This window comes from Camelus dromedarius, chromosome 27, assembly GCF_036321535.1.
Source record: "Camelus dromedarius isolate mCamDro1 chromosome 27, mCamDro1.pat, whole genome shotgun sequence".
NCBI classification, from domain to species: Eukaryota; Metazoa; Chordata; class Mammalia; order Artiodactyla; family Camelidae; genus Camelus; species Camelus dromedarius.
Window position 1 is genome coordinate 25847376 of NC_087462.1, and position 15821 is coordinate 25863196.

General features: G+C 37.4%; 1 protein-coding gene across 1 annotated transcript in view; it reads right to left on the reverse strand.

The window, feature by feature from the left end:
* Positions 1-15821, reverse strand: part of LOC116151588 (Fanconi anemia group B protein-like) — a 57659-nt gene that overhangs the window by 20527 nt on the left and 21311 nt on the right. The window contains exons 7-10 of the mRNA XM_064480194.1: positions 14881-15311; positions 14523-14760; positions 13544-13859; positions 10097-10174 (exon numbers count right to left, since the gene is read on the reverse strand). Coding sequence (XP_064336264.1) covers positions 10130-10174; positions 13544-13859; positions 14523-14760; positions 14881-15311 — 1030 coding nt within the window. The 3' untranslated portion in view covers positions 10097-10129. The remainder of the gene's footprint in view (positions 1-10096; positions 10175-13543; positions 13860-14522; positions 14761-14880; positions 15312-15821) is intronic.

Sequence of the window (15821 nt, forward strand, 5' to 3'; positions counted from 1 at the left end):
GGGCTGGCAATTATCAAGTTACCTGGGAACAGTTTCCCCTTTTCTGTAATTTTACACCATCCAGTCCTTGTTTCCGCAGCTCTCTGAATCCTTTAAAATGTGGTTTTTGTAGTGTATTCAGTTTTCTTTGGTGGGAGAGAGGGCCAGTGGCAACATATTTCATTTCACTATTACATGAAAGTCCAGTTTTATCAATGCAGGTTTTTGTTTCTTTGGTGGGCTTTTTCTTTTCTTTTTTTGCTTATTGTGTGAAGTTGCACGTTGTTAAATGTTTATTTGCATTTTTTCCATTAATTTTGTTTGTTTCTTTGTCCTTCTTTCTATTGATACTTTCCATTTACCATTTTCAAGATATTTTTTCTGCATAGTAGAAATTAGAACTTATTTTGAGTTATACCACAAATAATGTTTTTCCAGTGTTATCTTTTGACTTCTTTTTTAATAAATTTTTGTTCTTTTTATGTAACTGAATTTTATGGCTTCTGGATTTTGTGAAATAGATTGATAAGTCTTTTCAACTCTAAGTTAACCAGGAATTTATCCCTTGTTTTCATCTAATTTTTGTTTCCTTTTTTTCCTTCCAGTTTTATTACGTAGAATTATTACTTTGACTGCACATACACATTATATTGCACATAAATACATACAAACAGTATACTGCACATTTTTTTAGTTTTCATATATGTACTAATTTTTGTATCTAAGAATGGATTAGATCTTCAGCTTTTTAAACTTACATAGTTATCAAAGGAATAAAGCCAACTACAAAATAAGAAACAACAGAATGTAGTAATCCAATCATAAAGGACAGTCAAATGTGCTTACACATATTCACGAAATCAACATAATAATTAGTTCAGTTGTGTCATTATTATTTTTTTTTTAGATTCTTTATATAAATGATGCCATATAGCATTGTTCTTTCTCTTTCCAGCCCACTTCACTTTGAATGACAGTCTTCAGGTTCATCCATATTGCTGCAAATGGCATTATTTTCTTCTTTTTTATGGCTGAGCAGTGTTCCATTGTATAAATACACCACAGCTTCTTTGTCCAGTCATCTGTTGATGGACATTTGGGTTGTTTCCATGCCTTGGCTATTGTAAACAGTGCTGATATGAACATTGGGGTGCATGTGTCTTTTTGAATTTTATTTTTCTCTGGATATATGCCCAGGAGTGGGATTGCTGGATCATGTGGTAAGTCTATTTTCAGTTTTTTTAAGGAACCTCTATACTGTCCTCCATAGTGGCTGCACCATTCTACATTCCCACCAATGGTGTAGGAGGGTTCTCTTTTCTCCATACCCTGTCCAGGATATACTGTTTGTGGACTTTTCAATGATGGCCATTCTGGCTGGTGTGAAGTGATATCTCACTGTAGTTTTGATCTGCATTTCTCTGACAATTAGCGATGCTGAGCACTTTTTCATGTGCTTATTGGCCATTTGTATGTATTCATTGGAGAATTGCTTGTTTAGGTCTTCTGTCCATTTTTGGATTGGGTTGCTTGTTTCTTTTATATTAAGGTGTAGGAGCTGTTCATATATTTTGGAAATTAGTCCCTTATCAGTCACATCACTTGCAAATATTTTCTCCCATTCTGTAAGTTGTCTTTTCGTTTTGTTGATGGTATCCTTAGCTGTGAAAAAGCTTTTAAGTTTAATTAGATCCCGTTTGTTTATTTTTGCTTTTAATTCCAATACTCCAGGAGCTGGTTCAAAAAATATATTGCTGTAATATATATCCACAAATGTTTTGCCTATGTTTTCCTCTAGTTTTATAGTATCTGGTCTTACATTTAGGTCTTTAATCCATTTTTGAGTTTATTTTTATACAGGGTTTTAGAGAATGTTCTAATTTCAGTCTTTTACAGGTAGCTGTCCAGTTTTCCCAGCACCACTTATTGAAGAGATTGTCTTTTCTCCATTGTATATTCTTGCCTCCTTTGTCATAGATTAATTGACCACATGCGTGTGGGTTTATTTCTGGACTTTCTATCCTGTTCCATTGATCTATGTGTCTGTTTCTGTGCCAGTACCATATTGTTTTCATTACTGTAGCTTTGTAGCATAGCCTGAAGTCAGGGAGCATGATTCCCACAGCTCCATTCTTCTTTTGTAGGATTGTTTTGTCTATTTGAGGTCTTTTGTGTTTCCATACAAATTTTAACTTTTTTTATTCCAGCTCTGTGAAGAATGTCATTGGTATCTTGATAGAGACTGCACTGAATCTGTAAATTGCCTTGGGCAGTATGGCCATTTTAACATTATTGATTCTTCCAATCCAAGAACACAATATACCTTTCCATTTGTTTATGTCATCTTCAATTTCCCTCGTAAGTGTCTTATAGTTTTTGGCATACAGGTATTTTGCCTCCTTGGGTAGGTTTATTCCCAGGTATTTTATTCTTTTTGGCATGATGGTAAATGGTATCATTTCCTTAATTTCCCTTTCTGCTATTTCATTGTTAGTGTATAGAAATGCAACTGACTTCTGCATATTAATTTTGGATCCCGCTACTTTACCATATTCATTGATGAGTTCTAGTAATTTCCTGGTTGCTTCTTCAGGGTTTTCTACGTATAGTATCAGGTCATCTGCAAACAGTGACAGTTTTACTTCTTCGTTTCCAATTTGGATTCCTTTTTCTTTTTCTTCTCTGATGGCTATGGCTAAGACTTCCAAAACTATGTTGAATAAAAGTGGTGAGAGTGAGCATCCTTGTCTTTTTCCTGATCTTAGAGGAAATGCTTTCAGCTTTTCCCCATTAAGTATGATGTTAGCTGTAGGTTTGTCATATATGGCCCTTATTATGTTGAGGTAAGTTCCGTCTATGCCCACTTTCTGGAGAGTTTTGATCATAAATGGGTGTCGAATTTTATCAAAAGCTTTTTCTGTGTCTATTGAGAGTATCATATGGTTTTTATTCTTCAATTTGTTAATGTGGTGTATCACGTTGATTGATTTGCATATATTGAAAAATCCCTGCATGCCTGGGATAAATCCAACTTGATCATGATGTATGATCCTTTTAATGCATTGTTAAGAGTCAATTTGCTAGTAATTTGTTGAGGATTTTTGAATCTATATTCATAAGTGAAACTGGCTTATAATTTTCTTTTTTTGTGATATCCTTGTCTGGTTTCAGTATCAGGGTGGCCACCTGCCAACATAAATTCCAACAAAACTTCCCATCTATGATTCCTAAACATTGATCCATTGACTAGTGTCAGTCCATAAGTTTCCATTGCTGTGTTGTACAATAAGACTGAGAAAAATAAAGACAACGTAGTGATTTATTAATGAGACCAAATTTATTCAGTTTAAATTATTTGTATTCTATGATTACACATTTAGCATCCATATATTCTGTTTTATGAAATGATGGTGGCATGGGTGCCATTGTTTAACATCCTTACATGGCAAAAAGTTATCAAATCTATGCTGGTCTCCCCAGTTTTGAAAACTACACCCACTCACATGATCAAAGGCTGGGAACCAGTGATAGAAGAATTAAGTACAAGCAACCTAATATGATACATGATATGGAAAACCTCCCCTACCTCAAACACACAAACACACTGAGGTTGGCTCTGTACTTAAATTTCTTAAAACTACATTTCATTCACTTTTTTCTTTTTAGAAAAAATGTACACTAATATCAGTTAAGCACAAATTATGTGCAAAGTACTATGCCCGATGGGATACAAAGGTGATCAAGACAGAAAATGGGCCCTGCCCATAAAGAAGTTAAGAGCACTGGGGGGGAGGGGGTTACATTTTGGACTCAACAGCCCTGATTTCAAATCGGAGTTAACTATAGTACCTGCCTATAATTAGTTAGCTATTAAATTATAATTACAGCCACTGAAAAGAAGTATAGAGTACTACTAAAGTATGTACCAGGGGAACTTGACCTGGTCTTCGAGGGTCAGAGGTTTCCATGAGGAAGTGAATTCAGAACTGAGATTTGAAGGATGAATGAGCATGAAACTGCATGAATGGGAGACTAGGAATGAAGAGACAGCAGCACAGATAATAGGAACAGTATGTGCAGAATTTGATATGGGAAGCAAAAGGCTATGCTTGAAGAACAGATGGGATGTCAGTGACTAGTGCCCACAAGGACAGGTAGACTCACTAGGTAGATCACTAGGTAGATCAGATGACACTGTATCTTAACACATCACATATGGATTTTGATATTTACTCTAAAAATAAAGGGAAGCCACTGAATGAACACTGAAACAATGGAAAGATAATGACAGAATCTTATAATGATGGAATCTTATACTTTAGCACTAAGAACCATCTGCTTACAGTCCTAAGCAAACATCATGCTGTTTTGTTTTTTTTTTTTTTCCATTTTCCTTTATAATGACCTACTCTTCTTCTTCCTAAAGATCCTTGATTTTATAACTTTTAAAACTAACGTAATGGATAAGTGGGTAATAAGTGTTATATTAGTTTCCTAGGGCCGCTGAAATAAAAGGCCACAAACTGAGTGGTTTAAAACTACAGAAATCTGGTTCATAGCTCTGGAGGTGACAAGTCTGAAATTGAGATGTATGCAGGGGCATCCTCCCTCTGGAATCTGTAGGGGAATCCTTCCTTGCCTCTTCCTAGCTTCTGGTGACTTGCTGGCAATCTTTAGCATCCCTTGGCTTGCAGCTATGTAAGTCCAATCTCTGCCTACATTGTCACACTGCTTTCTCCCTGTTGCTGTCTTCACATCTTCTTATAAGGACACCAGCCACACTGGATTAGGAGCCTACCCCACTCCAGTATGACCTCATCTCAACCTAACTAATCACATCTGTAACAGCCCTATTTCCAAACAAAGTCACATTCTGAGATACTAAGGTTTAGGACCTCAGCATATCTTTGGTGGGGGCGTGGGTGGAGGGGAGCACAATTCAACCCATAACAAATGCCTACAGAAAAACATTTCAGTAGTAGTAAGCAGTGAAGTCTCCCTCTCATAATCTAAGCCAATCAACACACGATATTCAAACGACCATAGGCCATATTAAGACTGAATATGGGTAGTAAGACATGAGGGGAGATTTCCTTTACATAGAAAAATCTGTGAAGCTGTGCCCCCTGAAATGGTCAAGTGGATTTGCTGCTTGTTGTAAAGCACTGGCTCTGGCTTGTACATCAAAATCCTCTGGGTAATTTTTAAACTGATGCCAAGGCCCAAGGCAGAAACCAGACCAACTGGATCAGAATCTTTGGGGTGCAGCTTAAGATAAGTAAACCCCTTTAACAAGTCCTCAGTTGATTCTTATCAACAACCATGGCTGAGAATTATTCGTGTAAAGCAAGAGCTAGGCAGAGGTAGAGGGCGTATTCATGTGTGATGTGTAAAGACTTTCACTTTCACAAGATGACAAGTTCTAGAGGTCTACTGCGCAACAGTGTGAATATACTTACCACTACTGAACTGTACACTTAAAAACGATTAAGACGGTAAACTTAATATTATACATTTACCACAATAGGTAAAATAATTCAGAAAGTCAATTTAAAATTTAACATACACAGATATGGTATTTTAATTCTGAGAACAAATTTTATTTCTAAAAGGGTTCTGAATATAATTATTTTATGGGTCCACCAATATAGTAAAACCAATTTTTCGATCAATGAATATTTCAAAATTGCATGATTTAAATATTTCCGACCCCTTTTTAGTGTCCCAAGTGATCTGGTTTGAACGTCTTTCTTTGTGTATACATATCTCTCTAGGCCTTTCTTCATGGGGCAGCAACAGGTCTGCTGGATGATCCCTGAATCATCAGGCAAAATTCCAGTATGTTATAATACCACTGTAATCCACAACCACCCCAACATGAATACCCTTAAAATCTATCAGATCCTTAAAGAGTCCTGTTATGCAAAATCACCAACTCCTGCTCTCAGATGGTGTCCCTAACGGGTATAGTGCCCCATAAGGGTATTCCCATGAAACCCCAGGAATACTTCTATGAATTATCTCAGTGTAGCATATAACTCTGTGCTACTGTCTCTCCCATTAAGGCTGCAAGCTCTCTGAAAGCTGCGAAAAGTCATATTTATCTTTATATCCCTAGCACCTACTTATAAGCCTGGGCATGACAGTGTATTCAATGAAATGTCAACAAACACATGACTGGATGAAAGATCTCTGTATCCACGTCCACTTCATACACCACTGAATTTTCAAACAGATGAAATGTTTTCTACAGGCACATCATTTGGAAGGATTCACACACACAAAGGGTAAAAAAAGAAAACTGAATTCCACCCCTTTTCTTCTCAAGTGATGTACTCATCTGGAATAAAGATGCAAGTTTTCTAGTCTAATGTTTCCTGGAATTGTAAGCTCTACTGCAGTGATTCCCAGTCAATGACAAATACTTCAGAGAATTTCAAGACCTCCTAGAGATGTCTCAAAGAGAAGTTACTCAATGGTTATTTAAAGAAATGACACTTTCTTTTAAGAAACCCCAAAATATGAATGATCAATGGTAAATGCAATAATTCTGGACAGTGATGGCTCTAACAAAGACAACTGAAAGGAGACAGGGAAGAGAGACTCAGGTTATCTAGATACAGTTAGAAGCAGTAGTCAAGAGATAAAAGTCAGGTTGGGGCCATCAGTCAACTCTAAGGACTTGTTCATTACAGGATTTAACATAACATGGCTCACAGCAAAGGAAACATTGACAAAATGAAAAGACAATCTACTGAATAGGATAAAATATTTGCAAATAATATGAATGAAAAGAGGTTAATAACCAAAATATATAAACAGCTGATACAAACCATTAAAAAGAAAGTTCATAAGAAATGAGCAGAAGACCTGAATAGACATTTCTCCAAAGAGGACATGCAGATGGCTAACAGGCTCATGAAAAGATGCTCAATATAGCTAATTATCAGAGAAATGCAAATCAAAACCATAAGATATTCCCTCACACCTGCCAGATGGCTATAATCAAAAAAATCTACAAATAGCAAATGTTGGTGAGGATATGAAGAAAAAGGAACCATTGTACACTTGGTGGGAATGTAAGTTGGTGCAGCCACTATGGAAGACAGTATGGAGGTTTCTAAAAAAACTAAAAATAGAACTACTATATGACCCAGCAATTCCACTCTTGGATATGTATCTGAAACAACCAAAACCACTAATTCGAAAGGATACATGCACCCCAATTTTCATAGCAGCAATATTTACAATTGCCAAGACATGGAAACAATCTAACTGTCCATCAACAGATGAATGGATAAAGAAGACATGGTGTGTGTGTGTGTGTGTGTGTGTGTGTGTGTGTGTGTGTGTGTAGACAGTGGACTATTACTCAGCCGTAAAAAGAATGAAATTTTGCCATTTGCAGCAACATGGTGGACTTGGAGGGTATTATGCTAAGTGAAATAAGTCAGAGAAAGACAAATACTATATTTTACTTATAATGTGGAATCTGAAAAATGCAACAAACTAGTATATAACACAAAAGAAGCAGACTCAGAGATAACAGAGAACTAGTGGTTACCAGTGGGGAGAGGGAAGAGGTGAGGGGCTAGATAGGGGTAGGAGATTAAGAAGTACAAAGTATTAAGTATAAAATAAGCTATAAGGATATATCGTACAACACAGGGAATATAGCCAGTATTTTATAACTATAAATGGAGTATAACCTTTAAAAATTGTGAATCACTATATTGTACACCAGTAACATATAATATTGTATGTCAACTGTACTTCAATAAATAATATTGAAAAAAGATGACATGGCCCACATTTCCTCTGATATCTCAATATTAATAAATTTATACTTCTATTCAATTGCACATTTTTTGCAAATTTTTAAAATAACTGTATTTTGTTAATATTAAATTATCAGAAGACACAGCACTGTTTTATCAAACTGACTTTTTAAGTCAAATGGCATAGCAGTGGAAGAGCAAAGGTCCTGGAGCTACACTGGATTTGAATCTTGGCTCTGTTCCTTACTAACTATATGACCTTGGGAATATTATTTAACATGTGTGGGTCTCAGTTTCTTGGTCTGTAAATAAGAGATCATGAAAAGTACACATCTTACAGCAGCACTGTGTAACAGAACTTGCTGAGATTTTGCAAATGTCCTATTTTGTACTGCCCAAATCGTAGCCACTAGCCACATGTGGCTATTGAGCATCTGAAATGTGGCTAGTGCAGCTAACTGAAGTTTTAATTTAATTTTAATTCACTTAAATGTAAATTTAAATAGCCAAACATGACTAGTGGCAATGTCTTGGAAAGCAGAGTTTTATAGGGTTGTAAGCATCTTACAGGCTAAGCATTCATATCAATGTCTGGCACAAAATGATCCATAGATGTTCACTATTGCTATTTCCCACCATGTCACATTATAGAAAACTGGTATGCGAGTGTGGATTACCGCTTTCTTCAACGCTTTTCCTAAATTTTGTCTAATTATTCTTCCTACTGTTTATAATTCTAGGCTCCTTCTTTCCCCTTCCAGGTGGCACTGGCTTCAGGAAACACCAGACCAGTCTGCACACACAGCCCCACCTCGTCTTGGTGGGCCCAGCACATGCACCACACGTACACTTGCTCTGAAGATTTTGCAGACTGCCAAGAACATACTTGGTTCTGTCTCCCTTCAGATGCTCAGCGCTACCCCCACTCCCAATGTTTTTACTCCTTTTACCAGCATCTTTCAAGTGTTAGTGTATATCCATTTCCTGTTTGGATAACTTATTAAGAGGATTTTATTATCACACCTGACATAACCAAATGACTTAGTCATTCTACACCTTAAAATATCTCATCAGGCTTACAAAGACTACACTGAGTATTTCCATTATCTTGATTTTTTTTTATGAAGTTAGAGTGAAGTCTGGACAGCTTATCTTTTGCTCCCTAGTATATATTAAAAGGCAACCACTCAAGTTCTGGCACATATTTGTTGTCTTCGAAAAGGATACAAACTTTTAATCAATAAGGCCCTGCATGTCTTTTGATATAGCAATACTGCCCTATTTCCAAAACAGTCCCATAATATCAAATTCATTTTTCTTAGCACAAAGACTCCTAGAGCAATCAAAATTGGTAAAGATTTCTTCCTCTTCCTATTGGAGAAGATACAGTTGAGAATATGAGAAAAGTTGTCAGAAGAGAATTGCAAGCTTGAATTCTTCCGCTATCTAAGAAATACAATAGATATGGCCCCTACATTTATAATTCTATATTCTAAAACAGGAAATATGAAGAAATAGGTTAAATAATCTGACATGTACCACTAAGCGAATGAGGAAGGCATAATTAACCAAGTGTAATACCAGAGGAAAGCTAAGGAATAAAGAAAAGATGAAGGCTTTTTAAAAATATATATCTTATCTCAGATATAAACCACTATCAGGTATGAACTAATTTGAGTTGTAAACTTAAAAGAATAAAAAACACAGGAAAGTGGCCTAATGAGCCACAGTCCAGAAATGAACCGGGGTTGGGGGGAGGCTCTTCCTTTTTTCTTTTCCCCAAAACTAACAGCTTTCTATTGAATATAGTTGATTTACAATGTTGTGTTAGTTTCAGGTGTACAGCAGAGTGAGTCAGTTCCCCTCATCTTCTTTTAGCAGGTACAAGCACCCTGTTTCTACAGTAAACTCTTCCTGTCCTGGGACTGCACGTCTGAGCAGTTTTGTTCTCTGGGATTCTATATTCCATTTCTAACAGTGAGAAATTATTTCAGCTGCAAGTAATAGAAACCTTGATTTCTGTTACAAGGAATTTTTTTTTGAAATAAGAGGCAGTCCCAGGAATGGGTGAAATTCAGGTTTGAGTCAGCAGCACAGTAAAACAATTTTGCAGTCTACAGTGGCAAATTCATTCTAAAGCCGAACTTCCTGTGATTATAACTCTCAACTTTTTAAGTTATGGCCACCTACTTCCAGCAGGATAGGAAGAGCCTCCTCCTAGTCAGACTAAAGGGAAGGACTCGGTCCAACTAGGCCCAATTTAAGTTTGTACCTATCCCAGAGTACCAGCTGCCAGGGAAATGTCTCGTACTAACTGGCTTAGACTAGTCAGGACTCACCTCTGCAACTGGAGACAGAGTCCACTTGTGCAATCACATGAACGGTGGAAAGGAAGTTTCTTGAGCAAAATGAGAGTTCTGGTATGAGAAAAGGAGGAAAGTGATGCAGAACAGGTAATCAACAGAGTGCATCACACTTCTCTCCCACTCCTGACGGACTTGGTATCTAGAGTGAAGTGCTTTCTTCAGCTGGTCACGAAGAGTATGCTTTACTGGCCATAACATGACTTCTACTTTTGGGTAAGGGACTGCTGCTGTGGGGAAATGGATAATTCAAGATGAAGTTAAAGATGCTGAAGAATTATTTTCCTAGCTGAACTCAGGAGTGTTGTGTTGCCCTGTAGCGAGGCATACGGGTACTTCTGTCCCGTGCAGATGCTCCCAAGTGTAGCCCAGGGAAAAACCTGCATAGGGAGGGCCAGAGAGGTGTCTGACCTTCTGCCCTTATGAACATTCACTACCTGAATAGTGCCGGCTACCCTACTGAACAGAAAGGCAAGACAGGATTATTGAAATAAGGTTCTAGAAAGTGGCCACACTGTGAGCACTGTGAAGATACTCAACATAGCAAGATTTGATAGGATGGAGTTTGATAGGCTTGCTGAGGCAGTAAGCACTTGATGTAACAGATCCAGGAAACTCAGAAAGTGAAAAAAGGACAAATCTTTGAAGGACTGAATTAAACACATGGTTTATGGATCAGCATTCTTTCTATGACATCACACTCTCTTCTTTAGCAGTAAAAGCCTACAGTTCCCCAGACGGGATTGCCCAAGAACAAGCTTTCACTCAATTCTGAGGATGGAAAGTAATGTTTTCATAATTTGAATACAAGAGAAAGGATACCTTTCAATACCTGGCATTGCCAAGTTTTAGGGGGGAAAAAAGGTAAGAAAGCTTTGCTGTTATTGGGAAGGGCAGGCAAAGAAGTAAGTTACTTTGATCTTTTCCTTTCTGAGACTGATAAAAAACTGAGCAGTCAATTCTATGTGGTATAAAGAGAAGTTACCAGGACAACAAAAGATTCACTAATATATTACTAGAATTCTTAACGGGTCTGCTGATTTTGAAAAAATCTGTAACAAGTGTATAGGATCCAGTTGCTTGCATGTACTCGCTTAATTTGGTTTAGCATCTTTTTTTCATACTGGGGACAACACTAATGGGCTGCTATGAAGGATTAAACCATACATCTGTGTAGATACGGATGTGTGTGTGCGTGCGTGTGTGTGTGTGCGTGCGTGTGTGTGTGTAAGCGCGAGCGCACGCCTACTTTCAAGCCTACTCACTGGTATGGAGTTGATAGTCAATACATGTTACACTTCTTCCCCCTTTCCTCAACCTGGTCACCAAACTGAATAACGTGCAGCCGAAGCTGGCTTGCACATATTCCTAAATTAAGGGATCAGGAGGCCAACGCAGAGTTTTGTGTCTGAAAACTGTGGAGGGCTCTGCTCCAAAACAAAATTGATTTCCACTTAAGCCGTGTGGATTTGGGAGGACAGGTTCTTGAGGGGAGCGCCAGATTCACGATGAAGCGGTCAGAGGAATGGGATTTCAGAGGGAAATGCAACTGAATCAGGAGGGCACGGCAACCACATCACTTCCTTAAACTCTGGCTTCTCTAGCCTGTAGTTCAGTAGGAAAGTTTTGCTGGAGTACAAAGCTCACTTGTAAAGCGGGCATTTGGTACGTATAGATTAAGACCCTTCAGTGCTCTTATAAATAAAAAATAAGCAAGATCAGTTTTTAAAAACTATCCTAGCTTTCATACAGATAGACTATTACAATTAAATTCTGTTTAGTCTTTTGACAGCCTCCATTTTACAATTTAGTTCCTATATTTTTGAGTTGGTTGTTCTTTCAGAACATGTCATGGGCAGTTGCACTATATCTACTGACACATGCTGGATCCAGATTTCCACAATTAATCCTGACATTATCACATTTCCATTTCCAGAAAGTCTGAAATATTTTCCATTGACATTTCATAGAAATAGAGCTATAGAGCTCTCTCTCAATTTGCAATGGATTACTAAAAAAGGAGGTAGCATATTATACGACAACCATAAAAACCGAGACGAGGCAATAACAACGGACATTCTCTAAAACCCACTTGCATCCCCAGATCATTAGGGACAAGGACTTCTAAGGCACGGGGGGGGGGGGGATTAGTGCTTCATTACTGCAAGCATAAAATGCCACTTCCTATAATCATCTTTACTTCTTTCAACTGAGATAGAAACTTTCATCTCAAGTACTTAAGGATTTTAGAGCAAAAAGGATCGGTAACATTCCTTTTGGCTCATATCTTTTTGTGTCTTTTCCTTTCTCCTGACATTCTCTTATTACTCCAGATTCTTATTTCTCCAAAAAGGAAAGAGAATAGACTGAATTTTTATCCCTTTGAAATGCCTCATTGGACCCCTTAAAAATCACCTAACTGAAATGAATTTTCATTTATTTTTCAATTTCTCAGTCCCTAAGGAGTACCATATTCTTTAAGTTATTTTAGTCATAATTTAATATTTTAGCTTTGCCTAGCATTGGGATTTCAGATGGCTTAAAGGAGTTTTCAGTTTTTTAAATATAGTGGCCTATGAAGTATGCTTAGCCTTGTGAAAGAGATGCTTTTCAGAGAAATGCCCTAAAATTTTCACATTCCTATCAACTTACACAATTTCAGAGAAGCTTTCTAATAAAATTTACTTTAACAAGGGTTTCCAACATTTTCATTTTAATGGTCTCACCTAGAGACTCTGCCATTTAAATTTCCATAGGGGCCTGATGTTTACAGAAACTTCTGAATCCTGACAACCTTGTTTGTCTGTTTGAAGCTGATTTTTATATGCTAGGTTTCATTAAGCAGAATATAATAAAAGGGCTATTTAACTTTTTTGAAGATTTAGAACAAAATACCGTTACATCACTTGTCTCTTCACTTAAGTGGTAACCTGGAGGCAGGATTTCTCCACCTCAGCATTACTCACATTTGAGGCTGGATCATTCTTTGCTGTAGAGCTGTCCTGTGCAGGGCAGGAAGTTCGGCAGCATCCTTGTCTCACCCACGAGATTGGAATAGCACCCCTCTCCCGCCCTCCCCACCTCCACTACTTCTGACAACCAAAAATATCCCTGGACATAGCCATAAGCCTCTGGGAGGCAAAACAGGTCCAGTTGAGAAGTGCTGCTCTAAGGCATGCTATTGTGTGCATCTTCAAAACCAAATATTCTACAGTAAGCCTCAATCTTTATTTTTACAGAGGAGGCATATAATGTAAAATGAAAACAAGTAGAACCAAAACCTTCTGACAGGGAAAAATATTCTAAAATGTAATCAAATTGAGATTGTAATTATACATCAGTCAGTTTCTGGGCAGCAAGGTCTGATTTCAGCTGAACCTCAGCTAATTTCAAAGTTATTTCTCTATAAAGGGCACCACTCACTTTTAGGTTCGTCCCCAACGTTTCCTTCTTTTCTCTCTGAAGTTCTTTTCTGTAGAGATGGATGCTTTCCTCTGATAAAGCAGCCACATCACCACTACTCTTTTCTTGGCTTGCTTCACACCTCTGCACCGAGCTGCTTTCAACCTTAACTATGGCAGAAGAAAGAGAACCAAGGGTAACCAATTCCTTCTCCAAAGCTAATGCCAAATGATCAATTAGGAAATCCTCACTTCCTAATTTTAGATTTTTGAAGGAACTGTTTATAGGTAGAACTCTGCTGAGATTATGAAGGCACTGGAACAAAACTGTTTGATTCCTGGAATGAAAAAATCAAACACACTATTAGAAAACTCAGAAGAGCACAAAACAGTCATATACAACATACCATAGTAATCAATCAATCTTCATTTATAAACCCTCCAGTGATGAACAGAACCAACAATGCATGCATGTGGGCACTGATACAATTCAGACTGTAGCAACTAAGTACAGTCGGCCCCATGTTTGGGTGAATCTGCAGATGTGGAATCCACAGATATGGAGGGCAGACTGTACTATGCCATTGTATAGAAGGGGCTTGAGCATCTGTGGATTTTGCCATCCACCAGGATCCTGGAATCAATCCTCTGTAGATACAGAGGAACAACTATATACATATGCTCAATCAACTCAGTTAATATTCATCAGGTTGCTTCCTGATTACATTTTCTCGGAGTAGTAAGATCAAAACTGTATTTTTAAAATTTCATTGTTGGGGAGAGGTGAGAGGAACCCTTAAAATAATTATTAGGCCAAAAACAAACATAAAATTAAAACAGCTTCAGCTCCTAAATGAGACCACCTGTCCACTCGTGCTGTACCAGGTGATGACCTAGACATGTCCCACAATGGTACACAACACTACTACGGGGATCCCTGTTGGACCACCCCCCTATACACACACACTTCCCTGGACCAATTCCAGCTTGATGTGCATTACCTGGAATAGACTATTAAAGTCCCTTCAAATGGTGTTCTCTGTTTCCAGTTGAAAAGTGTCCCATAGAAACTTCCTGGCCTTTTACAAAAGTACATTTCTGGAAATTCTTTGATTACTTCACATTCCATGTGTTCTAAGAGCCACACCTTCACTGAAGTCAGAGCATAGCTGGGTGATGTGATTTGAAAACAAGTTTCGCGCAATGCAGCGAGAAGTGCGAAGAGATCTTCTGTGTGTTCTACAACAAAAACACGTCACAAGCACTGTCATCAAACCCTGGCCATTACCACATCAAGGGAGTTCTTAAAATTTTCTGATTCGATTAGGTATATGATTAAAAAGGACCTACAAAAATTACCTAGAAGTTTCTTCTTTGGAAACGTCAGCAGGTATTTCCCACTTGAAAGATCTTCTAGACTGAAACAGATTCTGCCACACTGAACGCAACGAGCTTCAGAATAATTACCATTCTCTCTCTCTTTAATTTGTAGCAGCACAATGCAACAAAAATTACTGAACGCTAAAAGTGGTGACAGAGATGTTACAGCAGTAATCATTTGTATACAGTCTTTCTCCAAGGGTTGTTCACAAACAACACTTTCCTCTTTCCCTTCCTCTTCCTCACTACCAACACTCATCTTGATTCTTTTTACCTCTGATCCTATTTCATATGGCACTGGGGAAGAATTCCTACTCAACGTGATCACCCTATTTTGACACTTAATAAGCGGAAAGCTGGAGTTATGGGCTTGATCCATTGACAGCGATAAAGTCACAAGACTTGAGGACCTGTAAAAAATACAGCTCAGTTTAGTCTACAAGCTCATTCCTTAAAATCAAACAGATGATTAAAGGTCATACAAACACAACAAAAAATTTTTATTCTCTCGTTTCCCAGGAATTATCATTTCAAATGTATAGTGTATCAGAAAATTAAGTGTAAAAACCAAACACATTTTTAAAGATCCTGTAATAGCACTTACTTCTCTTGAAACAGGAAAGCAAAAACACTGTAAATATGCTGGACTTTAGGAAAGTAATTTGTAAGAAAAAGGAAAGGTAAAATAATGCTTGTATTTTATTTTTGAGGTAGATTTTTCTCTTTTCCTCTTAAACATGGGAAAAAGTACTCATTTTTTAAAAGAGTTAATTTGGTAATCATTTAGAATGAAATACCTCTAAAGTAAAAATTGTATTTTATACTCCTCCAAATGATGTGAATGAAATCTGCATTTTAATACAGAATATCATTTACCCATCAACAATAATATTGCCTTGGATATATTATTTAAACTAATT